This window comes from Microplitis mediator, chromosome 10, assembly GCF_029852145.1.
Source record: "Microplitis mediator isolate UGA2020A chromosome 10, iyMicMedi2.1, whole genome shotgun sequence".
In the NCBI taxonomy this organism is placed as follows: Eukaryota; Metazoa; Arthropoda; class Insecta; order Hymenoptera; family Braconidae; genus Microplitis; species Microplitis mediator.
In genome coordinates this window covers 20,747,943-20,774,976 of record NC_079978.1, presented here as the reverse complement: position 1 = coordinate 20,774,976, position 27,034 = coordinate 20,747,943, and the positions used below count along the sequence as shown (strand labels likewise).

The 27,034-nt window shown below is 29.5% G+C and overlaps 1 protein-coding gene across 4 annotated transcripts in view; it reads right to left on the bottom strand.

Moving 5' to 3' along the window:
• The window catches only part of LOC130676535 (protein doublesex), a 47,484-nt gene that overhangs the window by 2,308 nt on the left and 18,142 nt on the right, over nt 1–27,034 (bottom strand). For 2 of the 4 annotated variants that reach the window (XM_057482839.1, XM_057482840.1), the window contains exons 4-5: nt 16,814–16,957; nt 10,415–10,688 (exon numbers count right to left, since the gene is read on the bottom strand). In XM_057482839.1, coding sequence (XP_057338822.1) covers nt 10,420–10,688; nt 16,814–16,957 — 413 coding nt within the window. In that variant the 3' untranslated portion in view covers nt 10,415–10,419. Of the gene's footprint in view, nt 1–10,414; nt 10,689–14,939; nt 15,148–15,215; nt 15,338–16,813; nt 16,958–27,034 lie in introns of those variants that run through there. The other 2 variants (XR_008991424.1, XM_057482841.1) reach the window with 2 other exon arrangements.

Here is a 27,034-nt window from a genome sequence, read left to right as displayed (position 1 = left end):
GTATGCTAATAGAGCAATCAAATGCTAGCCATTAAAATTGTATAATAATGTCAAGTCTCACTCAGTCGTAATATTGTTTTTATAAAAATTGTGACTAGTATGCGAGATAAACTAATAAAAACGATAAAATATTTTACACTCGAACTATATTACTTATACTAAAGTCGAGATAAAGGCGTAAGAAAGTGCATATACGGACACACATTCATGATCTAAGCTGTGGAGTCAACGAGTAAATCTGCATTATAATAAAATAAATGGAGTGAGTGATAAAAGCTAATGGAATAAGGTCAGAAAATTAATTTTATGAAGTCATCGGAAATTTATCTAAATAGAATTTTAATAGTATATTACGACCCAAGGCCAGAAAGTTGGATTTCTTGGCGCGTGATCTAGAAGCCGAGGCGAAGCCGACGGATCGACATGTTCCTAATACCGGAGTATAGACCTATTTTCCATAATTTTTTTCAAAATAGTAGGAAAACACGTTTTATATTGGTATAAAAAAAACACTATGAGCACTATGGACACTTATAGAAATCGGACTGAGTTTAGTCATGCGTTGGGAAATATGACTATATTTAGCAAGACGTGAATTTTTATTTAAATAAAAAAATCTCTCGTTTAAAGATATGTTTAATGGTATTTTCTAGCAATATCTTTTCGTTATTGTGTGTTAATCTTAGAAGATAGACATATAGGGTTGATACAGTCCCGAGTGAAAGTGAAATTATTATTTTTACGAAAAAATTATAAATTTTTATCGACCGCCGCACCACCGCTGCACAACTGCTGCACGACCGCCGCACCAATGCCTAAGCATAACCCCGATTTCACAGAAAAATGGCATTTATATGCCAAAATATCTTATGATTAATTAATTAATTTACCCGATTAATGGTGAGAGAAATTTAATTGTCCGGTAAAAGTGAATTATATATGGCTATATATTAAAATTTTCAATATATACATAGCCATGTATAGAAATTTCAACTAAGTTAAAAAAAAAGACTGAATCAATTTTTGTAGCTTTTTTTTTTATTTGATGATGCGGAAATCAATCAGATTTGTGATGAAATTAATTTCTAACCGAGTAGAAATTTTTAATTTAGGGAAAAAACGTTATAAATATCAACCAAACGCACACGATTTAGTAGGATTCGAACCCGGGACCTTACGCACGAAAGACCGACGCTTTAACGACTAGGCTACGCTACCGACAGTGACTACTATATTTACTTGTGCTATATGAGATTGAAAAGAATGTATCACTTTTAAATCACTAATAAAAAATAATTTACAACAAAATATCACAGCTATGGTGCGGCGGTAGTGCGGCGAATAGATAAATTCTTTACTTGTCACGGCGGTGGTGCGGCGGTAGTGCAGCGAATAGATAAATCTTTAGTCTTCACGGCAGTGGTGCGGCATTTATAAAATGATCGGAATTGTCACGGCTGTAGTGCAGCGGTGGTGCGGCGATGGTGTGGCGGAATTCTGTTTTTACTCGGGTAAGAGCTTTACTGGCGTGCGTCGCGTAAACCAATAGAGTAGTTGGCAGATTTTTCCAACTTTTTCAATTATCATCGTCATATTTCAGGCATTTACACAAAATCTCAATAAACTGTACACCTAAACCTTCTTTATGAATCACTCTGTCCGTTGGTGTAAACCGTATGAAAATCTGTTCGGTAGTTTTTGATTTACTGCGTATAGACAGACAGACAGACGTGGCGGGGAGACTTTCTTTTATTATATATAGTAATTATTCTAAGACTGAAAACTCTTAAGTGTTTTTGAAATAAGGAAAGAATATAAATTTTTTTCAGTAGAATCTGTTTTAATATTAATGCCACATTCTCTGTTTCAGTAAATATATATAGGATGACTCTTTTATCTATTGTAAGGGTGTGGAGAGTAAAAGGACGGTGAATGCTTTTAAAAAAGTTATGACAAGGTTTATGAAGGTTTAATTGTAGCTTACGACTGTGGTTAGAAAGTACTAAAGTCCCAGTGCAAGAGTCATTTTTTCGTTTTTTAATTTTTTACTATACATCGTATTTCTTTCGACTGTTTGATGTCATGAAACAAACAAATGAAATAAGAATATATAAAATTTAAAGACGGTAAGTGAGAGCGAAATATATAAGAGAAAAATATAAAAACAACGAACCAAAAGAGAACACTCATAGTCTAGTCAACAAGTGCCTTTTTGACGAAAACCTGTTCAACCTCATCGAAAATTATGGTTTTGGTCTCATTCGATTCGAAATGGCATCTAGAAAAAATGTTCAACTGGAAAATTGGGGCTCGCAAAAATTGTAAAAGTTATAAACAATTTAGTGAAAAAAAAAAAAAGGGTTTGGTTTTTTGCAAATATTTCGAAAAATATTTGAGATATCCAAAATTAAAAAAAAGATCCTTAAAGAGGAGGAAATTTCCTAAAAAAAAGTCCTACCTCCCCGAATTGTACCGACAATATTTATAATTTTAATTTAACGGTGAAAATGGGACTAAAAACGGGTAGCGGCGCGTGCACGCGCGTTGACCGAATCAATACTATTATGAATAAAAATAATTTTCACTGATAAAATATAAATATTAAGGAATAAAAAAAATTTGGTACTTTCAAAACACATGAATAAATAATAATTCGCCGAAAAAAAATTTTTACCCCGATTTTTCAATTAACTATGCTATCGTTAATTAGTTAATTTTTACCTGTTGAAAGTTTACATAAAAACCCTGATTATTTCAAAACTAAAAACCCAGAATTTTTTTCACTTCTTGGAGCTATTCTTGAAAGGGTTTAAAAAAGATCGCCATTGGAAAAATTTAAAAATTTTGATTTTTCACTTTTTTATTAACAATCTAAGACATTGAAAAATGAAAAACTTAAATAAAGCAATCAAGAAAATTTTTTTTTTTTATTTTTTTTATTAGTTTGTTTTTTTATCGCTAAAAGCTACATAACAATAATTTTTAAAAAATTTTTACTTTCATTGTTTAGATAATTGTTATAAACAAATGTATTGCTAATAAGATTTTTAAAAAATTTTTTTTGGGAATAAGATGCTTAATGAAAATAATGATTTTTAAAAAAAAAATCGTTTCTTAAAAAAATTTATTTATCGCTCAGAAACACATTTGCTAATTAACAATCTTTTTTTGTTGCTTAATACTAATATTAAGGAACCATTTTTTTTTTTAAAATCATAATTTATCATGTTCTCTTATATTATAGAAAAAAAAATTTTTTTTATTCATTTTTTATTTGTTTATTTAACAAACAATTGGTTATAAACAAATGAATTTTTATGCAATATTTTTTTTTAAATACTACAAAAAATACTAAAAACAACCATGTGTATTTTTTTTTGCGAAAAAATTTTTTTGTATTTTCTATATCATTTTTAAAATTATTGTACACTTGGACTTGTCGCTATCTTTCTGTTTTTCTTCATTGTTATTTAAATAACTTATAAATTATTAAAGATACGACTAGAACACTTCAAGCCTTATTTATTCTTCATTAATTAATAAACAAATTGAGCTTTTAACCGAAGCTCTAACTCAATTACATAATGAATTATGAATGAAAGTATTTATATAAAAAAAATTCTTTAATTTTTTTTTTTTAGTCTAAGCATTTTATGAACTACAAATAAAAAAAAGTTAAAGAATTTTTTTTATATAAATACTTTCATTCATAATTCATTATGTAATTGAGTTAGAGCTTCGGTTAAAAGCTCAATTTGTTTATTAATTAATGAAGAATAAATAAGGCTTGAAGTGTTCTAGTCGTATCTTTAATAATTTATAAGTTATCTAAATAACAATGAAGAAAAACAGAAAGATAGCGACAAGTCCAAGTGTACAATAATTTTAAAAATGATATAGAAAATACAAAAAAATTTTTTCGCAAAAAAAAATACACATGGTTGTTTTTAGTATTTTTTGTAGTATTTAAAAAAAAATATTGCATAAAAATTCATTTGTTTATAACCAATTGTTTGTTAAATAAACAAATAAAAAATGAATAAAAAAAATTTTTTTTTCTATAATATAAGAGAACATGATAAATTATGATTTAAAAAAAAAAAATGGTTCCTTAATATTAGTATTAAGCAACAAAAAAAGATTGTTAATTAGCAAATGTGTTTCTGAGCGATAAATAAATTTTTTTAAGAAACGATTTTTTTTTTAAAAATCATTATTTTCATTAAGCATCTTATTCCCAAAAAAAATTTTTTAAAAATCTTATTAGCAATACATTTGTTTATAACAATTATTTAAACAATGAAAGTAAAAATTTTTTAAAAATTATTGTTATGTAGCTTTTAGCGATAAAAAAACAAACTAATAAAAAAAATAAAAAAAAAAAATTTTCTTGATTGCTTTATTTAAGTTTTTCATTTTTCAATGTCTTAGATTGTTAATAAAAAAGTGAAAAATCAAAATTTTTAAATTTTTCCAATGGCGATCTTTTTTAAACCCTTTCAAGAATAGCTCCAAGAAGTGAAAAAAATTCTGGGTTTTTAGTTTTGAAATAATCAGGGTTTTTATGTAAACTTTCAACAGGTAAAAATTAACTAATTAACAATAGCATAGTTAATTGAAAAATCGGGGTAAAAATTTTTTTTCGGCGAATTATTATTTATTCATGTGTTTTGAAAGTACCAAATTTTTTTTATTCCTTAATATTTATATTTTATCAGTGAAAATTATTTTTATTCATAATAGTATTGATTCGGTCAACGCGCGTGCACGCGCCGCTACCCGTTTTTAGTCCCATTTTCACCGTTAAATTAAAATTATAAATATTGTCGGTACAATTCGGGGAGGTAGGACTTTTTTTTAGGAAATTTCCTCCTCTTTAAGGATCTTTTTTTTAATTTTGGATATCTCAAATATTTTTCGAAATATTTGCAAAAAACCAAACCCTTTTTTTTTTTTTCACTAAATTGTTTATAACTTTTACAATTTTTGCGAGCCCCAATTTTCCAGTTGAACATTTTTTCTAGATGCCATTTCGAATCGAATGAGACCAAAACCATAATTTTCGATGAGGTTGAACAGGTTTTCGTCAAAAAGGCACTTGTTGACTAGACTATCAATAGAAAGAACAAAGTGAAGGCAAAGCTGCACGCAATTTGATTCTGCTAATTACAACTCTTTGTCAATATGCAAAAGTATGTAATGCTTGACTTGAAAAATTAAAAAAATATATGTTTTCAAGATAAGTCATGAACGTTATTAGTCGTAATATATGTATAGTAAAAACGTAAATAAATTTAAAAATTCTAAAATCATTGTATCCATCTCATCATTAGGGGAGGGGTGGGCAAAAGGGGGTACTAAGTTTTCGAGGTCTAAAATACGCTAAATCTTTTTGTTTTTAGTGATATTCGAGGTAAATAGACAAAATTTTTAGCTGCCGTTGCAAAATAAAATTTTTATTTTTGGCGGGCAAAACGGGGTACCCTTAAAAAAAGTTGAAAAAAAAAAATTTCTGAAAATCGATCAAATTTTATTACTTGAATCTTTTATATGTAATATACATAAAGAAAAATTACATTTCACATCATTGGTGGACACATACATATGGAGAAAAACGGGCCGAAAAATATTTAAAAAAATAAATCACGAACGAATTTTTTATGATAACATATCAGATAATACACTGAGAAAAAAATTTTCTCCCGACAACTAAATTTTAGTTATGACAACAAAATGATTTGATTGCCCACTGCTAATCATATATTTGGTTGTTTTAACTAAATATTTTATAATCCACCAACACAACAAATTATTAGAAACTATAAAATATTTAGTAAAGATAATTACGCGTTTAGTAGCAGGCATAAAATCAAATTGATTACCTGTAGAGCTTATAAAGTAGTCATAATGAAATATATGAGTGATCCTTAAAGAATGAGTTATTAATAATAATTAAATGTTATTTTAAAATGGCAGGATATTTATTTAACAATTAAATAAATGCATGTTTAGAAAAATAACTTATTTCTTTGACAAGGACTTTTTTTTTGTACTATGACAAAACTTGCTCAGGGAAACATTAATATAAAACATTAATGTTATATTGCAATATCTCTCTGCCAATTAACAGCGGCAGACTCGTCCCATAAATGCTCCAAGTTCGGAATATAATAACTTTGAAATAAGTTTCTTACCAAGGACACTACAAGTGGTGGGCGCGATCTAGTGGCGAGCACCGAACTACTCCCGCTGCTGCTGCCTAACACCACAACTTTTAAATAAATAATCATTAGGTTCAAATATATATTTATTAACCTCGAATAAATATATATATTTATTCTAAATAAATATATTTTTTTGTGTCTAAGTAATAATATTTTGCTTTAATATTTGGATTTGTTGGCACTATAAAATAGTTTAGTTGTCCATTAAATAAATATTTTCTTAACTTTACCAAATGATTTTATTATCTTAGAGAGAGAATTATTAATGTCAACCAAATAGAGTCTATTCAATCATTTGTTAAAAATGACAAACTAGATTATATTGGCGTAATAAAATTTAGTTGTCCCAAATAAATTTTAGTTCAACAGAATTTAACAAAACCAATTTAGTTGTCCGAAGAGAAATTTTTTCTCAGTGCAACTTAGTTTTTAAAATGTGGTATTAATTTTTGTTATGCTAGACTACGAATATTATAAGTACAGATTACACTAATTAAAAAAAAAGTGGCCCGTTTCAAGTTTGGTAGACTAGCATAATAAAATTTGATGTACTTTTTATTATTATTTTATGTATTTTTGAGTCTCATTTTTCTCCATGTATGCCTCGCCTCCAACATAAACTTATTTCTTGTGCCGATATTTGTTGTTTAATTTTTCGTCTCTATTCTCGTTCGAAGACGTCTTGTTTTTATTTGTTTCGACGTAAAATTATAAGATACAGTTCAGACCATCGAAGCACGCAAGGCTGTCCGATTAAATTTTGAGAAGTTGCGTTTACAAGCAAATTCTCAGCTATCTGAGTACAGTTTGTAGCATCTACGACGCAAACGATGACGACTTTGAGAATTTACTAGTTGTCACATAAAATACGATAGTTTATAGTGTTTGAATAAAATAAGTAAGAAAAATAAATGCAAGAAAATGTGGTCATAAAACAGTTAAAGAAGATAAAAGTATATAAGAGACGGTATCACCAACAAGAGGTGGTAAATGTAAGAAGGAGAAAAGTAAAGGATAGTAGAGGAGGCGGAATCCAGGAAAAATATGAAGAAGTGGGATGCAAAAAATCTGCAAGCTGTAAAACGGAGATCATTTACGACGATCGTTAAATTCGCTCTAAGCGGTCTGTCGGATTACATTGATGCTGCACATAACAACCTAAGACTTCTTTGAGTGTTTCTATTTTTTTTTTCTATATCCTGCTTGATGTTTTTTTTATTTTATATTGTAAAAAGTTTTAACGCACAATATGTATAAATATAAATATAGTTATGCCCTTTAATTTTAGGATAGTACAGATAAAAATCGATGTACAAGACACTTTAATAATGTTTTTGTTAGCAGCAAGAAATCAGATATTTTATTTTTTATTTTGACAAAGTTACGGTAAAAAAATTATGATGCTGTCAAATTCTATGCTGTCACATTGAAAGCAGAATTTATCAATACACGGAGAAATTATTCTCGTTTGAAATGTATGGTGTCATAGTAAAGCCGGACCATGTTGGCCACCTGACTGAAATTGAAGTAAACTCATGCAAAAATTACTATGACCATAGTAAAATTTCCAATGGTTGTATTACGATTTACTGTAACTATTTCAATTTACTTCTATTTCCGTTAGGTGGCCCACTATGACACCATAGCATTTCAAACTACTTAATCAATAGCTTTATAAAATTTGGTAAGGTCTAGACTAAATTTCGGTACACGGAGAAAAAAATATAGGGAACAATTTTAAAAAAATATGAGTTAAAATGGCTAAATTTATATTGTAATTCTTCGACAATATACAGGTACAAATTAGAAATTTATAGCGACAGCGTATATAAATATATCTGAAGGAGATATCAGACCGACTGATAAAGAGTAGGATTTTCACGCGGGAGATTAGGGTTCAAGTCTCGGCCACGTCAAATAATAATAATCACTTGCGGCCCTCCAATGTAATACAAAATTTTTTATAAGTGTATAGAATAATATTCAACAAAATATAATTAAAAAAAAAAGTACTGACGCTAATTTGAGACATCGTGAAAAACTTTTTACCAACACCAATAAACACACTACGAATAATAATAATAATAATAATAATAATAATAATAATAATAATAATACAATTTCTACATTGAAACTAATACTTTTTTTTTATTAATTAATTCGTCTTTAGCCAAAAAATTGAGCCCTCATATAAATGGCATCCTATACTGCAAATTTGACACAGAAAAATTTTTAAACTTAAGATTTATTTTTTAACTGAGAACATTACTTCGTTTAAAAATTAGTTGTTTTTCGGAGCGTATTAAAAGATTGTTTAAATATGCTTGATTAAAATAAATATAGTTCTGGAGCTGTAAAATAATTTACTATCAAGAGTTAAAGTTAATATATGGCCTCTTAAAGTTACCTTGACCGTGATTGCGTTTTAGCTGATGCTACCATAATTCTCGAAAAAAACATTAAACCGTGTCATAAAAATATGAAATAGTATAGGCGTAACTGACGAAAGTCAGAGGGACTCTTTTGATGACGCCGGCTAAGAGGAATAAAAAAAAATTAATTACAAAAAATTCAAATTCGTTACAAGTTTAAAAATTAGTAAATAACTAAATACGTAAAAGAATATAATAATTTGGAAAATTCAAAAGTGCATACACACTAACAAATATTGTGTATCGGTGTTAAAAACGGTCCTTGTTAAATTTTTTGTGTTGATTATTTCATATAAAAACAAACAAATTTACTGTGTTACTTTAAACTTTTAAATCGATCTACTATTTAACACTTTACAAGTGATACCCAGTGCAAAAATCGAAATTAGCGACATTTATTAAGTGTTACTTTAAAAATTAACACGAACTTTATAGTGAAAACTCAATCGATTACGGAAAAATTATTATAAAAATGAGAATAAAACAGGAATTCAGACGTCGCGTGATTTCGATCCTCGCCTTCGGCTCAGAACTTCACCTTCGTCCGAAATTCCATTTCTTACGTTGCCATACAATATTATATTATTGGCTGATGGAAAAGTTTCGTACACTGAGAAAAAATTTCTCTTCGGACAACTAAATTGGTTTTGTTAAATTCTGTTAAACTAAAATTGATTTGGGACAACTAAATTTTATTACGTCAATATAATCTAGTTTGTCATTTTAACAAATGATTGAATAGACTCTATTTGGTTGACATTAATAATTCTCTCTCTAAGATAATAAAATCATTTGGTAAAGTTAAGAAAATATTTATTTAATGGACAACTAAACTATTTTATAGTGCCAACAAATCCAAATATTAAAGCAAAATATTATTACTTAGACACAAAAAAATATATTTATTTAGAATAAATATATATATTTATTCGAGGTTAATAAATATATATTTGAACCTAATGATTATTTATTTAAAAGTTATGGTGTTAGGCAGCAGCAGCGGGAGTAGTTCGGTGCTCGCCACTAGATCGCGCCCACCACTTGTAGTGTCCTTGGTAAGAAACTTATTTCAGAGTTATTATATTCCGAACTTGGAGCATTTATGGGACGAGTCTGCCGCTGTTAATTGGTAGAGAGATATTGCAGTATAACATTAATGTTTTATATTAATGTTTCCCTGAGCAAGTTTTGTCATCGTACAAAAAAAAAGTACTTGTCAAAGAAATGAGTTGTTTTTCTAAACATGCATTTATTTAATTGTTAAATAAATATCCTGCCATTTTAAAATAACATTTAATTATTATTAATAACTCATTCTCTAAGGATCACTCATATATTTCATTATGACTACTTTATAAGCTCTACAGGTAATCAATTTGATTTTATGCCTGCTACTAAACGCGTAATTATCTTTACTAAATATTTTATAGTTTCTAATAATTTGTTGTGTTGGTGGATTATAAAATATTTAGTTAAAACAACCAAATATATGATTAGCAATGGGCAATCAAATCATTTTGTTGTCATAACTAAAATTTAGTTGTCGAGAGAAAATTTTTTTCTCAGTGTATGGAATTCTCATACAGCGAAATAAAAATATGCTATGGATTAGAAATGACTTCAAATTGGAAATTTACAAATAGAAATTTTCAATAGTTTTGTACTTGAGTAGAAACGTAATATTGCAGTGATTGATAATTTCAAATAATTGTACACCTCTACTTAAATTAAGTAATGAAACATTCTTAATAAACTCACCTGAACTACGTAGGTGACCCCTCAGGAGGACTGTCCGGACTCGAGGGTATCCTATTTGCAAGCACTTGAGCATTTAATAAATGGGGAAGAGGTCCAACATGTACAGATGTATGCGATGGTGCTATTCCTCCTCCCATGTATGGTGGGTGACCAAGATACGTTGGCGCCACAATATTATTGGCGCCAGGGTACCAATCATTGTAGTAAACTCCTCCGTTGTCTTGTAGCATTCGTCTCGCTTTCCAAAACGCTACGGCTCGAATTTCACTGTTAGCTGTTGACAATATTAACATAATTTCAATTATATTTAGATACTGAACCGCTTGATTCGTTCATTAATAAGTTATTTTAACGATTCTATCGTCATATATTTTCGAGTGTCTCGACTTTGATGAAACAATAGATTGTATGGCTAGTGTGTAATGGTAGAAATATCCAGTGAGCGAGAATTGTGGCATGAGCTGATGGTATAGCTCGCACCGAATTTATAGATTATTATAAATTATATTACAGTAATATTTCAAATATATGATTACAGTAAATATTTCAAATACATATTCATTATTTGTTTCCTATGCTGTAGAACTTGGCAACATCATGAGCACCATTGAATTTCACCATTTCAAAAAAATGGATGGGGTAGATGGACCTATGACCTATAGATATTTTAACTTCTGTATATTAATTAGCTTCTACTAAAAATATCTCACACGGACTGAACTTATGAAATTATTATAACTTAAGAAGCAGCCAACTATCGAACTCCCCGGGGCAATAAGTTCAGATCTGCTTAGATCAAATTTGATGAGGTCTAATAAACTTTTATGTATGAATAGGTATGAACAAATCTAATTTGATCTGAGCAGATATAGACAAACTGCAGATCTAAACTTTTTTTCCTGGGTCACGACAAGTCTTGCATTAGGGTAGTAGATTATTATATCGGTGGTTTTGAAACCGGTTGCTTTTGAAGTATTTCCAATGATCCTTGTGAAGCAGTTATTTCATCCATTTCAGAGATGTATGAGCTGAAGGTATTCAGCCCTAAACTTAGATGACACACTGTTCTGTAAGTATAATAAAGTGGCTGGTGGGTATTTTCTGGAACTGTAATTGATGGACGCACATCATTAGCGCGTGAGATTTCACTATGAGTTCAATCTTTTGAGACTAATTTCTGGTCACCTCAGGAAATAGAGCGACTCTGGTCATCTAGATGATACTGAGTTCTGTATGGAAGATTGGTCTCTCATATAGTGTGGAGTCTTTACCATTAAACTATAGGCGCAGGTAAAATCAGTAGAAAGAGTTGGATAATATGTTAAAAACAAGCCTATACTGTGTAACATACTAAATACACTGAGCCTAATTTCTTAAGGAATTAACCGAATTTACTCATCTTCGAACTTAATCAAGATAATCTGTAGTAAATAAGATTTTTTTACTATACCTGCACCGAAAGTTTAAATTCTCGCACTGTTTAGAGAAAAGAAAGTCGTTTTTTTCTTTTATGAAAACATACACAAAGGCAAAAATTTGAACTTTCAGCTACAGATCTTGTGAAAAATTGTATATACACCACAGAGAAGGATAGAGCGGGGTGGAATGTCCTATTTTCCTCCCTTGGTGCACACAGTAAAAACTATTGTGTATCTGTGTTAAAAACGGTCCGTGTTAAATTTTTTGTGTTGATTATTTTGTGTCAAATCAACACAATTCTTTGTGTTACTTAAAAATTTTCAATCGATCTCCTATTCAACACTTTAAAAGTGTTACCTAGTACAAAAATCGATATTATCAACATTTATTAAGTGTTACTTAAAATCAACACAAAAAAAGTGTTGAAACGACAGTTGAATTGTGTTAAAAAAATGTCTTCCTTCTATTCACGCGGGAAGCGCTATTAAGCATCAATTTTGCTTGGTTAGTTATTATTTTTGTGACATTGATTTTATTTATTTCCAATTGGACATGAAAAAATTAAGTTGACAAAGTTCATGATTCGTATAGTTTAAAAAAAAAAATATTTAAAAAATTGCATCTGTAGCTTTTTTAGTTTTCTACATGCGCATATTGTTATTTTTTTTTTCGTAATTGATTTGTTGATAAAAAAATTCAAAAATTTTTAACTGTCTGCTAACTTTAGGATCATGTTTACTATCACAAAATAGTTCAATGTTAAATAATAATTGTTGACACTTTGATATCCTAAAAATAATTCGCGGTACAAAAACAAAATGTAAAAGTTAACATTTTTTTTGTGTCATCATTAACATTTAAAAAGTGTTGAAGTTACTTCTTATATTACTCGAATTTTGTGTTGAAATTTTAACACAAATTTTGTGTTGAAATTCAACACAAATAGTTTGTGTTGAAAAATAACACAAATATTGTGTGGACCATTTCTAACACACAAATTGTGTTGATTTTAACACAATATTTTTTACTGTGTGTGTAGTATACTATTTTAATATCGAAGAATAAAGATATCTATCTTTTTTCTCTAGCCACTACCGGAAGGCATATTTGAATTTTGCTTAAATATTCGCGATTCTTTTATTCGTCAAAGAATTGAAGTGAATTTTTTGTTGTTATATATAATACAACACATATTTAAGTAATCAAAATAATTTTGAGTGGAAAATGAAAAGAAACAATTTAGTCATTTGGTATACCAACAGCAACAAGCAAAAATACAGTCCATTACAATATAGCTCGCCTGTCGAAAATAGATAAAAGACTGCAGCTGCAAAAGTAATTGTAGTGCATTTGTGATTTTATTGTCGGTACTTCCGGTACTCGAATGAAACAAAACATACTTCTTACAATTTTCAAAGTTATAAATAAATAACTCGTAAAAGAACTTTTTTGTCCATTCAGAGGAAGCAAAAAATAATTACACACTAAAACCATATTATCTGCTTTTGTTTTTTAATAACATCAAAATTATTATTGGACGTTGCAAATGTTCTTACGGGCATAATAGCAACATCAAGATCTCTTGAACGAGTGAGTCGATTTTAACGTTCAATGCAGCAAATAACGCGTTTTATCGAATTTTAGAGCTGATATGATTTTGAATTTCATGAAACTGTTTTTTACCGTTTCTTTCTCTAACGTATCTCTCGAACGAATGAACCAATTGAGATAATTTTTGCGGCAATTGACGAGTTCTAGAGCTGAACGAACAAAAATATATCGCTCAGAAGTGTATCGTATAGTTACAGTAACAATACGCATTATTGCGTTGTGAACCCCTACCTCTTCCCCAGACACCCTCAGTCGAAAAATATAATCAAGTGGCTAAGGGTGGACGTTAACCGGAAGAGAGTTCAAAGAACTCGCCCTATTGACGCGTGGTGTCTAACCACAACTACTACGAGTCCATACCTCTATGGGCCTAACACTCCTACCATCTCAGGAAATAAAGAGAATCTGGCCGAAGTGGGCTTGGAGACGCCTCCCATGACCAGTTCCTTGTACTGGTGACCAGGCCGCTTTGAGATAAAATAATAAGACGTGACCTCGCCTTAATAACCGAAGAAGGTCAAATAATCCGGACACTAAATATATTTGAAATGATATAGTGGATTTAAATATAGTGGAAACCTAAACATGCAAACCTCTCAATAAGACAATTTATAGATAAATTGAGAAAAATATAGATAGCCCGAACTGGGAATCGAACCCAGACCAATTCGGTATCGCGCCGAGTGCTCTACCAGTTGAGCTATCCGGCACTATACTATATTCCGTATAGTAGAATCAATCTGACAACTTTCATGTCAGTGTCTATGTACAAATACGTTGATTATTTTTAATTAATTAAAATAAAATAAAAAATGAGTGGTGAGAGCAGTCAAGAACTAGTGTCATATATAACTCCAAAGTATAGTGCATAGCACGTGGGTTAAGTTATCATCTGTCAAACACAATGTTCTTAGCACCCGTTTTTGGTGCACATGAAGCACTCGCTGGCACTCGTGCGAGTGCAGCTACGACTCGTGTCAAAAACATTGTGCTTCCCGTATAAAGACTCACTTAACCCACTCGCTATGCAACGTACTATTTTTGCACATCTCGTACACTTGCAAAAGATATTGCAGTTTTTCTGCGCTCACTTGTACATCGTCTTGAAAACAATCACAAATACTCTGAAGAATATTCAACAGGTCGATATTTGTTGGAGTCCTGATTTTCGAAAATCAAACTGAAATCAGTTACTTCGTTTTTTTTTAAATCTTTATTTTCATAGCGAGAAATGAAAAATGCATTACTCGATGTTGAAAAAATTCATGAAAATTAACATGTGTCCTGTCATGACTAGAAGTAACTCTCAAGTAATGCTAGTGTTAAAATTCCGTTTATTTTGAAATGTTAAATTCACAATACCACTTTCTAGGAAAAAAACGTTCTTGTGGATTTAAAATGATCGATCTCACCATCAGTTGAAATTATAGTTTTCAAATCTAGTTAGCAGCATTACTAATGATGTATAAATCGCATTATTCATTTGTTACTCTACCTGATTTTCGATGGTTTTCGAAGCGAACTTCAAATCTTCATTGTTGATTAATATCATATAAATTTATTCAATAGTTCAATCATTTAGACTGGTATCAAAAACCATTTCATTTTATTTAAAATATTTTTATTAATGATGATTTGCTTAACAATCTTCACAGTTGCTATCATCTTCCTGAAGTAGACTAGTGAATCTTCATTGATGTCAACTGTTAATTCCAAACTTTTTAGTAATTGTTATTTTAATGATGAATAAATCAATCATCAAATTTGATTATTTGGATTGCGATGTTTAGTTAAACTGTACAATGATAAATAATTGATAATGACTAATGCAAAAGAAAAAAAAATGAAATTCCAATTGTATATTAAATAAATTCAGGCGGAAAAAAATTCTAGCTGGGAAAAAAAAGAAATAGAAAATCGTTTAAATTGTATACTTTCTGTTGGCACATTATCAATACCTATTGAAAATATATAAACAATACTATGCTTAATAATTACAGTAAAAACGCTCACGATTGGAAAATCACAGTTCTATTGTCATTTTGAATTCAAAAATATAAATATTATTTGAAACCGATTTTTTTATCGATCCTAAGTCCGGATGTTCATGTCACGTACGATAATACATGTGACATAATAAAAAAACGTATACTGATTCAATGTAAGTTGATGATACAACTAATTATCTCTTGCTAAGTTTCAAACTGTATGTAATAAGTGAGTGAAAAATTCCACGATAATTAAAAAAATTTCAAAACCTTACATAATAAAGTATTTATTAGACAATAAGTAAGGATAAAGATTCAATTTATGCTCGCCAATATGAAAATAATTAATGATGAAAACTGAAATTAGGTAATTGTTGTCTTAATAGCAAGGCAACGTATGAGATTCAATAAATTGATTCGTATTAAGGATTGATAGATTATGTGATACAGCCTAAAATTATATAGCATATGAATTTTATTGTGTCATCAATGAATCATAGCTGTCTCGGGTAAAAATATTTGGCCGAGACCGTAGAATTTCATTCAACGGAGCCTAAATTTGACCAAAATCGCGCTAAAGCTGTAGGATTTGATCAGAAGAGGCTGAAAATTGGCTGAAAACACGCCGACATTTCATTATTCTTAATAAAATGGCCAATAAATTGAGCCGATCTATTTTCTGATTTTTAAGACTTAATTATCAGCCATTGTTCCGTAGCTACCCGGGTCGAAAAATTAGATCTGATTTTAGTTTAACTGGGCTGCATTTGGACTAATTGGTCTGTATTTGAACTAGTTGATCTATTTTTAAATTTTAATGAAAATTCTAAGCGGTTTTTGACCTAAAGACAATTGAAAACAGACTAAAAAAAATAATGCGCAGAAAGAGTCTAATTTTGGTCTGAATAAAAGCAAAATAAGGCAAAATATTTTGAGAAAAAAGTCTGATTTTGATCTAGAGGCGACCAAAACTAGACTAAAAATGATTGAAGACAAGTCTGGAAATAGTCTAAATAAGGAATAGTACGGGCAGAATTCGATTAAATTTTGCATGTTAATTAAATAAAAATAAAAAGTAAAAAACTTAATAGAAATGACTTGAATTTTCATTTTATTTAAAACCGATCAAATTTTTTGACTCAGGTAATTTTCAGCCTTGTATTCACTACCTGGGCTTTTCGTCCACTTTTCGGCCGAGAAAAATTTTTATTATTATTTTGACTTGAAAGTTTTTACCCGGTGCGATTTTCACGATCGTGAGCGATAAATAGTAATATAGTGATTTATAAAACATGGCTAAGAATACACCTTTCATTTAGTAATACCATTGATTACTCAAAAGAATTATGTATTCTTAGTTTAAGCATTAAATTTTCCTTACCTTCTGCTATGCGCCTTGTTGCTTCTTCGATGTCTGCTCTTGCATCTTTTAATATTACATACATTAAAGGCAACATATCCCACGAATACCAAAATCGTTCGAGGAGTTTCGTACTACATTCCAATAGTACTTCAACATTTTCACCTGAAACAAACAAGTCAATTCATAATTTAAAAAATATGCATTTATTTGTAAAATGTGTAGACTGGGAAAAGTGCCATCCGGCCGTACCCAGAATGGAAACGTATAGTTCTTATTTCAATCAATTTGAAAATTTATCTTTTAGGAAGATTTCATAAAGAAATCGACATATGTGTTTCGTACTCTAATACAGAGATTGAATTCAAAATTGATTTTACAATATCATTTAGGAGAGTAATTAATCGCTAGCTTTTTTTAAATATTATAATTTCTTTCAAAATATCTATTAGTATTTTCGTTTTAGATAGATTAAATTTTTTGTTATCAAAATATAGATAACCTTCTTTCTATTCTATCTAAAATGTTATGACCTATAAAACTATTCACGCTTGAATTTGTTCCCCTTTTAAATCAGGCAGACTTTTTAAATCGTAATCATAAATATTTATGGAAATAAAAAAAATTTTGAAAAAAAGTTACACGAAGATGATAATTAGTCTTTTATAAGAAAGGCAAAAAAAATCATTTCGGGACATGAAAGAAATTTTTGAAATACTGTATGCGAATTTGATTACTCTGTTAAATCTAAAATTATAAATAATTTTTCTTTTTTAAAAAAAAAGAAGAAAACACAACGAAAAAAATGATTTCCGAAAATATTAACAAATGTAATTGGGGAGTCGATTTAGTATAATTTATGATGTCATTTACTACTTTTGACTTATATTCATTATTTTCAGTCCTCAGTAATAAAACGTTTATAGTAAGATCACTTATTTTCGATAAAATATAAATATAGAACATTATTAAATTTATCATAGGAATATATTTAAACTAAGACAGAAACATTCTATGCTAAAATGATGTATAATTGTATATAGTTATAAATTTTACTATTAACACGGAAAAAAATTTTTGTAATTACAAGATAAGATAACTTACGGTAACAAACTTTTGCCTTAATATATAGTTAAAGAAATATTCGTTATGATTACGATGTTTTTGTAACTCTAGCAAATTATTTGTTGCGCCTAGCAATGGTTTGTAAATGCGAAAAAACTGTTGTGTTGCAGTAAATAAATTGATTTGTTAAAATAACAAAGTGAATTTAGAGCAGTGACAAAATTTTTGTACTCATAAGCTAAAATTACTCACGGTAACAAATTAGCACATGTCCCCATTGTCAACGGCAATAGCTCTTCTGACAGAGAATCTATCGCTTTCCATACTTCATTTTTAATATTTTTTTTTACGATTTGGCAGCCAGAATTACCATTTATGTCCATTTTTGAGGACAACAGCTCTTCTGCAAAGATTTCACGGTTTTCCTTTCTTGCTAAACTAATTTTCTTAGTGCAGAGGATCTTATTTATCTCACCTGTTGTAATTATAACAATTTCATTTGTTACTGTAAGCTAATCATGTTTGTCGCTATAAAAAACTTTTTTGCCGTGTTTGATTTACTAAAAGATCTATATTTTAAACTGAACAGTTCGCCGAGACTTTTATTAAATTTTTACTAATCCAGATTGTAAAAATTGTCTCATTGTGGGGAATACATTTTTTCAATGATATATATCTATCAAATGTCAACTTAACTACAAGATTTTTTTTTCGACCACGGCGAGATTCGAACCCAAGCCCTGCCAGTTTTCCAGTTCGGGAGCAAGCATGCGAACCACAGCTACAAAAGTATTTCAATATCTTGAGGTATATACCAAATATAGATACGATATAACGCACTCGATATTATATCTCACGTATTAAAAGTTATAATAGCAAATAGTAATTTACCCGCTAAGTAGCAATTTGCAAAAACTGCAATACCTCAACAAAATGTCATTTGATATTATAATTTTAAGAATACTCGAGTTCTTTTTACAATATATTCAGTAATAGTTATAAAATGTTGTGAAGTAAAATTTATAACCTTACGAATCGTACTAATCGGTTTGTAAATGAATAATTTTCGTGAAATTCATGTGAACACGTTATAAGCGACTTTTCTGTTGTTTTCAACTAAAAATACTGAATTCTCTAAAATGGATAAAAATGAAAATAAGTTTTATCGTAATTTATTTTATTTAGCCGTGCAATTTACAATACTGATATAGTAATCATCAATAAAGTAATTTATAGTCTAGTCGACAAGTTGAAAATAGTCTAAAATAGAGATACTGCTCTTAAAATTATGTGTGATAGCTCATTGGATCCGGAATGACGCCTAGAAAAATGTTCCAAAAGCGTGTATTAACACATAAAAAATTGCAAAAGTTATAAACAATTAAAGATAAAAAAAAGGCATTTCATTTTTTGCCAATATTTCATAGACTATTAATATGAGATTGTAAATTTTTTTTTCTAAAAGTATTTTTTCATTCGTGACTGAAATTATTAATTAATTTAGAGCTGCGGTTTTTTCCGGGTTGTTAGATATAAAATCAGATCTAATCAATTTTTTGCGGGAATATTTTTTTTTATCGATCTTAATCGATTCAACTGAATTGAAAAATTACTGAAATGCGCTTAAAATGCCCCTCTTTTAGATCTTTTAAGCACGTAGCTAAAAAAGCTCAGGGTACTGTCTTATTTATGTATGCGTTTTAGGCAAATGATTCAGGGTCATAGAGGTATTTTAGTTTTCAATAGAAATATCATGAATGGTGAGATATTTATGGAATCAGACCAATGAAAAGATAAAAATTTGATTCAACTAAAATAAGATAAAAAATCTCACGCTTTGTAATTCTACGGCCAATATCGGTGACACGTAATTATTATCAAAATGCACATATATAGTTCGTGTTGCACGTAACGATCACTATTAACTTAGCATGCATACTTCAATTTTTATTTTACTTCCGATTGCTTGAAAGCGCATGACTCGATGATATATAAAAATGACTTTCCGATGTATTGTTTTTTTTTTTATTACACTTGAAGCGTTATTCAAAAGTAATTTGTAAAAATTTTGACATCAATTTATTTTGAATCCGGCCACTCATTAAAAAATTTATTTACATACAATAAAATCATTGTAAGAACAAATCGAAATTTGGAAAATAGATTTTAGGACTAAAGTATGATTCTCAATTTTCGCAAAAACTGACTCAAATTAACTAAGTTTTTTTTTTACTATAAACTTTTTTTTAACTAGTACTGAAAAGAAAAAATATTTTAACTATGCAATCATCCATGGAGATAAAAAAACTCTTAAGTTTTATTCTTTTTGGATCAAACAAAATTTATTATAACCTTGAATAGAATTTATGACTGGAAAAAAATATAAAAATAACGGCGATGGAATTGGTAAAAGACAACTCAAGCTAAGGATATTCTGCATATACATGATATTTAAGTTGATCAGTCACAGTCTAGCGAGTTCGACAAATGTCTTCACTGAAACGTTTTACGATGCTTGTGGGTAAATGATCTGTCACTTTTTTTATGGAGCTGCATCAACCATTTCATCGGTATTCTCCCTCACTTGCTTTTCTTAGTGAGAACTCGTCATAAAAGTTATGAAGGGTCGCCTCTTGTTAAAATTACTCATTCTTTTCTCTATGAAATCATTTAGTTTTCAAAAACTTTTGAGATCAGTCCAAAAATGAGTTATTATTTTCATGTGAGATGTTTAGAGTTCGAGCTCGAAGAGCTCAAAAATGTATTTACAATCAGAAGTTTTAGGACTGACCTGCAGGGTAGGGTGGGCCAACTTCATTTTCATTATTAATACCAAAAATATTTTTCCTTGTACAAAAAAAAAATTTTTCGGAAAACAAAAAAAATTTTAGGTCGATATCTTGGGCTCGCCAAATTCCGCCAAAGTTAGAAGTTGTTTAAAATTTTTTTTCCAACACATTTTGATCGGAAATTTAATTCTCTACAAAAAAGGTCCTATAATAAAATTACGTAAAGTTGATAGTTACTCAGATAATTGCAATTTCGTTTTAAAAAATGAAAATTTTCAAGATATTATTACTTTTTCACGGTAAAAAATAAATTTTATCATAAAAATTTCGTATGAAATTCAATTTTCTACAAAACAGACCTAATAAAAATTTATTCAAAGTTGATAGTTACAAAGATAATAGCAATTCTTGGTGAAAACCACCAAATAACGAGAAATGTGACTATCTAAACATAAAACTGCCAGTTTCTGAATAACTGTAAATTTCAATAAGTTTTTACCAGAAGACCAATTTTGTAAGAAATTTGATTTTCCATGAAATTATATGATAAAATTCATATTTTACCCTGAAAAAGTGATAATATCTTGAAAAATTATATTTTTTTAGAACAAAATTGCAATTATCTCAGTAACTATCAACTTTACGTAATTTTATTGTATGACCTTTTATGTAGAAAATTAAATTTCCGATCAAAATAAGTTGGAAAAAAATTTTTAAACAACTTCTAACTTTAACGGGATTTGCCGAGCCTGAGATATCGACCTAAAATTTTTTTTGTTTTCCGAAAATTTTTTTTTTTGTACAAAGAAAAATATTTTTGGTATTAATAATGAAGATTCAAAAAAAGCGGATTTTCGGCCCACCCTACTGCAGGGCCAACTGTTTTTCATATTTTTTAATAATCACTTACATTAAACGAATTGATAAGAAATAGAAATTCCGCTCGGAATATATGAAAATGTTCATATATTTTGTAGTCACTTAGATGGTAAAGGCGAATATGATTCTTCTTTTCACTACTACTTCACTTATTTATCTGACCCGTAATTCTTGACTATTCATTGCAACTTTCGACTGATCTATCTCTTTTTGCATACATTATATTTTTAAGATTTACAACGAATGCTTGGCAGTAAATCACAGGTGCACGCACTTAATGCTTACCAGACGCTTGAGAATTATAGAAGCGAAGACACCGAAAATATCTCCTGAAATGCAGTATCTAAACTTACGACGCGGCTCTACCATAATTTAAGTCAGAATGAAATCAAGGGAACATCACTTTAAAAATTTAATAGCTTTATAACTTTGCAGAAGTTGCGATTTCCAGAAATGAAATTTTGAAAAGCGAACAAAGCTTAATCTTTTAATTTCATTTGAATACTAATAATACTGAGAATCAAAATTCTTATGATTATATATTTATTATGAATCAACAATTTGAGGATTTCTTACACATAGTCACATGTAACGAATGCGGGTCATATAACGATGCAAACAAAATTTAATGTCCACTATAATTTACAAAGTCTCACGTTACAGACAGAAAATCCGTGAGAGGCTATTGGATAGTATATGAAATGTGGGCATATAAGCGAGAAAAGAGTGAAGAGATTATGAAAGCGAGCTTTGTATCAATGATACCGTTGTCCTGCGTAATCTAATCTCTTTTGTCAAGTATGAGCATCAGAGCTACACTCATAGATATGCCACGGAAAGCTGGCATATCACAACAGAGCTCAATCAATATGATGACCAAATATCCTGTTGAGAATAATACGTTTGTTCTTGGTATTTATTTTCAAACTCTGCCCGCGAAATTTTAGAATTTAAAATTAAAATGTTATGTGCTGTGGTTCACTTTTCAAACATTGTTTGTTTCAACAGATACTCACATTTTTTTCAGTGAATAATTATTCGTGAGGCATGGCTTAAAATATGCGAAAAAGCTTCGATGGGTGACAGAATTCCAGCACATTAATGTACAGTGATACATTTTTTGTTCCACAAGTGAGTTCTGATTTGCTATGGATTTTTGATAGATTTTCCGTTTAAAATCGTATAAAATAAATGAGGCTTATAACAGGTAGTCGAGAACAAGATGAAACTAAAAAATTTCCTCTACGTCCCCTAAGTTGGGATTATTTATACAGTAAATATTCGATTTACTAATAAATTGAAGTACTTCTGACGTATTTATTTTAATCGAATATAATTTACTTTTGTAAGTGAATAATTTTCAAAATTTCTCAATTGATTTTCATACCTACAGGATTACGTATATATTTCCGTGTGTGTGTGCGCGCATGGACACAAATGGTGTGGCTCAATAGACATAGATAAATTGAACGGGATATGGAATACGCTCGCGTGGCTCAACGGAAAGAGTACTCGGCGCGTAATCGACATGGTCTGGGTTCGATTCCCAGATGGGACTATTTATATTTTTCTTATTTTCCTTTCTTATCCTGTCCGCAATCCCCTTATCCTAATTTTTTTTCCTCATAATACGAAAGTATGTAACACTTCACGTATGTGTATGATTTGATTAATTTACTTTCACATAATATTGGCAGCAATGACTTTTTTCAAAATTTACTTAAATCCAGAGAGTTGGAATCAAATATCGTTACGGTAAAAATTGATGAGATTATCTCCGGGTATTCGTGAACGGACAGGCATATTATCCAGTATTGTATAAATCACTGCATTCATACCTCAACATAGAATATATTTACAAGACGCACTTGCATATTGCGAAAAATACTTAAAAATTATGATACTGAAGTTCGCAGACGTCTAATAATTTTTGGATTTTTTTTTAGACGATAAATTATAAAAAAAAAAATATTTTAAAAAATTGCACCTGTAGTTTTTGAAATTTTTTACATGTGCATATTTTTAGTTTTTGTTTTTTTAACTTCCCGCTAAGAAAATTGTAAATTTTCAAAAATTCGGGAAGTTATTGGTTTCGGTCCGATTTTTTTTAATTGATTTGTTGAAAAAAAAATTTGAAAATTATTAATTGTCTGCTAACTTCAGGATCATTAAAAATTGAATGAAATTTTTGAAAGTACTAATATTTTGATTGATGGACAAAAATGAAGTTGGTACAAAATATAAGAAAGTAAATAAAAAATAATGATATATCATAAGAGTTATAAACTAAGTTTAGTCACATAGTCCGAATGATTGTTATGGACCTATTAATAAAAGGTCATTCCAAGATGATTCAAATGGAAATCATCTAAAAAATCTAAAGTGAACCTCGTGGCAAAGAAGAATAAGAGGGTCGTTATGCTGAACAAACGGATGTTGCAAGCATACATAATGTGAATATATATATACAAGAGAAAACTATTTCGTGAAAAAAAGAGTAGAATAACGATAACTTTTTAAAACGTACAAGCCGCTCGTAAAAACACGAAGCCTGAGAGCTTCTAGGTTCCGGCTTTAGTTATAAGTCCGTATTATATTAGTCGGCTTCAAATGATTCAGTGACCAATGAGAGTGCTCGTAAACCTGAGAGACTCGACGTTCAGTTGTGCTGTCAAGTGAATGAGAGGCTTGAATTTCGACGGGATCGTTCTCCGTTGAAATACGTGTACATTATACATATACACTAATCAATATATAATGATTGCTCGATTTATGTTTGCCTTAATCTTTTTTTTTATTATGAAAAAAATGTCAAAGTTTATAAGTTTTATAGCACTATTAAAATAACTAAATAAATTATGTATTATAAGATGTGAGTGCGGTCACGTAACAATAATTCTGATATTGTGGACTTGTGTATGCTAGAAATTATTTAAATATATACACTTTTATATGTTTATATCAGACTGTGCCAAAAGAACCGATTATTTATTTTTCATTAAAGTTGTGGTGGAGGATAACAAAATTAAGGTCCTGTTAAAATTTAAGCTCTTGTTATAAATATTAAGAGTTTCCTAATTCGTCTGTGAATCAGTGAATCGAAAAAGTCAATAGATATTTTGGGTGGAAATTTAACGCTCTACAAAAAAAGTCTCTTAGTATTTTTCGATAAATTTAATTTTTTAAAAGTTATTCAAGATCAAAGTTCAATTCATTGTAAATTTTTGTTCTCTTTGACTTTTCCGGCGAAACTATCAGACTTATCACAAAATTTTATAAGGCTTTTTTTGTAAATCATTTTATTTCCAACAAATTATCTCAGACAAAATTTTCAAAATTCCTGAAAGCTCTTTAGTTATTTGCATTTAAATGTCAATTTGTTCGGAAAAATCACATGTAGGCTGTATTTCATTGATAATAAAATTAAAAATAGTTATCTTTAAGCCGAACGTTATTTATCTATGATTATCAAGTGCTAGAGAAAACGTGACTTTTTTTGTAAAAATTACCTTCCATCGTTTTACTCTTGAACTATTGAACCGAAAGTTATAACATGATTTCATAAAATGCAACTTAAAGCTCCTACGATTGGCTTTGGTTTTTCTTATGTAACTTTTTTTAAAAATTCTATAGTCTTGACAATTTCGAAAAAATTAACTTTTGCAGCTTTATCATTATTCACAGCGCGTGCGCATTTTTACAATAAATAGAGACAAAAATATAAACTTGCAGGTGCAGGTCTTGTGAAAAATCGTATACACATTACTGAGGAAGGTCAGCGTGTTGGCCATGATACACATGGGTTGGAATGTCCTACTTTCCTCTCTTGGTGTGTAAAATTCACTTTAGTATACTCACTAGTTCTTTTTTATCCGCCGCTGCCGTCATTATCAACAAGCAGTAAAGCAGCAGAGTAATTTTTGATTGGTGATTTCTTATGGAACTTTGAGTTGAATACTAATCACAATTCATTCTCTGCTCTCTAAATATGAATTAGTGATTTTTCACTAAATTTAAGTGAATATTCACTAATTGTCAATGCTACAATCGTACCACGCAGAATTAGTAAATATTCACTAAATGAATATGTGAATATTGGAATTCACTGATTTGATAAGTGAATATGAGAATCCACTAAATTGAAAAGTGAATATGGGAATCCACTGATTTCATCGGTGAAAAAAAATATTATATTGCGAGAAAAAATATAAGACACTTGTAATTAGATCCGAAATGTGATTAATGTATTAGAATCATTACTTAGAGGAAGTATACACGATTTTGATTGATGAAAAAATCCCGGTGACTGCTGGACTCGAACCTGCATCCTTCCGATTCAAAGTCTTTGACGCTATCCACTGCACTGACCTACGCATGTGCTCGCGTGAGTGTAAATAGTATATTCGTTATGATACCAAACAATAACTGATGAAGAAATAAAAAATCCGTGATGTTATGATTGACGTACTCTTCATATAAATATATTATTGTTCTGTACTTCTATTTTTTTTTATTTTGAAAATTTTTTATTAAAATTTTTAAAAATAGTACCATAATTATTAATTATATTTATATCTAGCAAAATATTTAATTATTTGCTAGTTAAAGTTACTAGTAAAATTGTGAAATTCATCAATTAAGAAGTGAATTACAGTTTCACTTGTAGAAATTATGAAAATATCGCTAGTTCAGTAGTAAAAATCACTAATTTGCTAGTGAAAATTATAGTGCTAAATTTATTAGCGAAAATTCACTAATTTTTTGTTCAAATACACTGATTATGAAGTGAATACTGCTTCACTAACGTAATTAATGAAATTTCCACTAATTCATGTTTAGAGAGTATTTAGTATAAAATAATATAGTTCGCCGTGAATGCGTCTTAAACCCATAGGTCGCATAGCATAATTTTGTGTATACTAGAATATTTTGTACGTCTACGTTCTAAATACTGAACCTTCATGAGAATTAAAAACATTAAATAGTTCCAAGGATATGATTCCAAGAACTAGTTCTTTTTCGCTCCAGAAACGTTCCAGGTTCCATCCGGAATGTTCCCGGAACTACCCACCTCTACAATCGATGGAACTTTCAGTTCAGTATTTCGGAAATACGGGACGTAATTGTGTAGGGAAGATTACAAGAAATATTGCATATAATGATAAAATTGATAAAGTATCAATTTCAAATTTAATAAAGTAAACTATTCATTCAGTTATTCTTATCTATAGAGTAGTGACCATATCTTAGATTTGAGGTTACGTTAGAGCTGTCGATATCTCATAGACTATTGCATCGCTTTTTATTAATGACTGTTTGATTAAAAGAGACGTTGATATTTATCGCAACCGCATGATTTAATTTAATACAAAATGAAAGAAAATGCATTTCATTATCGCAAGAATACTGAATGTCAAGCTCTGTTCGCAGGTTACACTGTGTAAAAATGGTCCCGGGATCATTCTCATAATAAATTGGCTTCTTTTATCAGAAATTAATGTAATTTTTC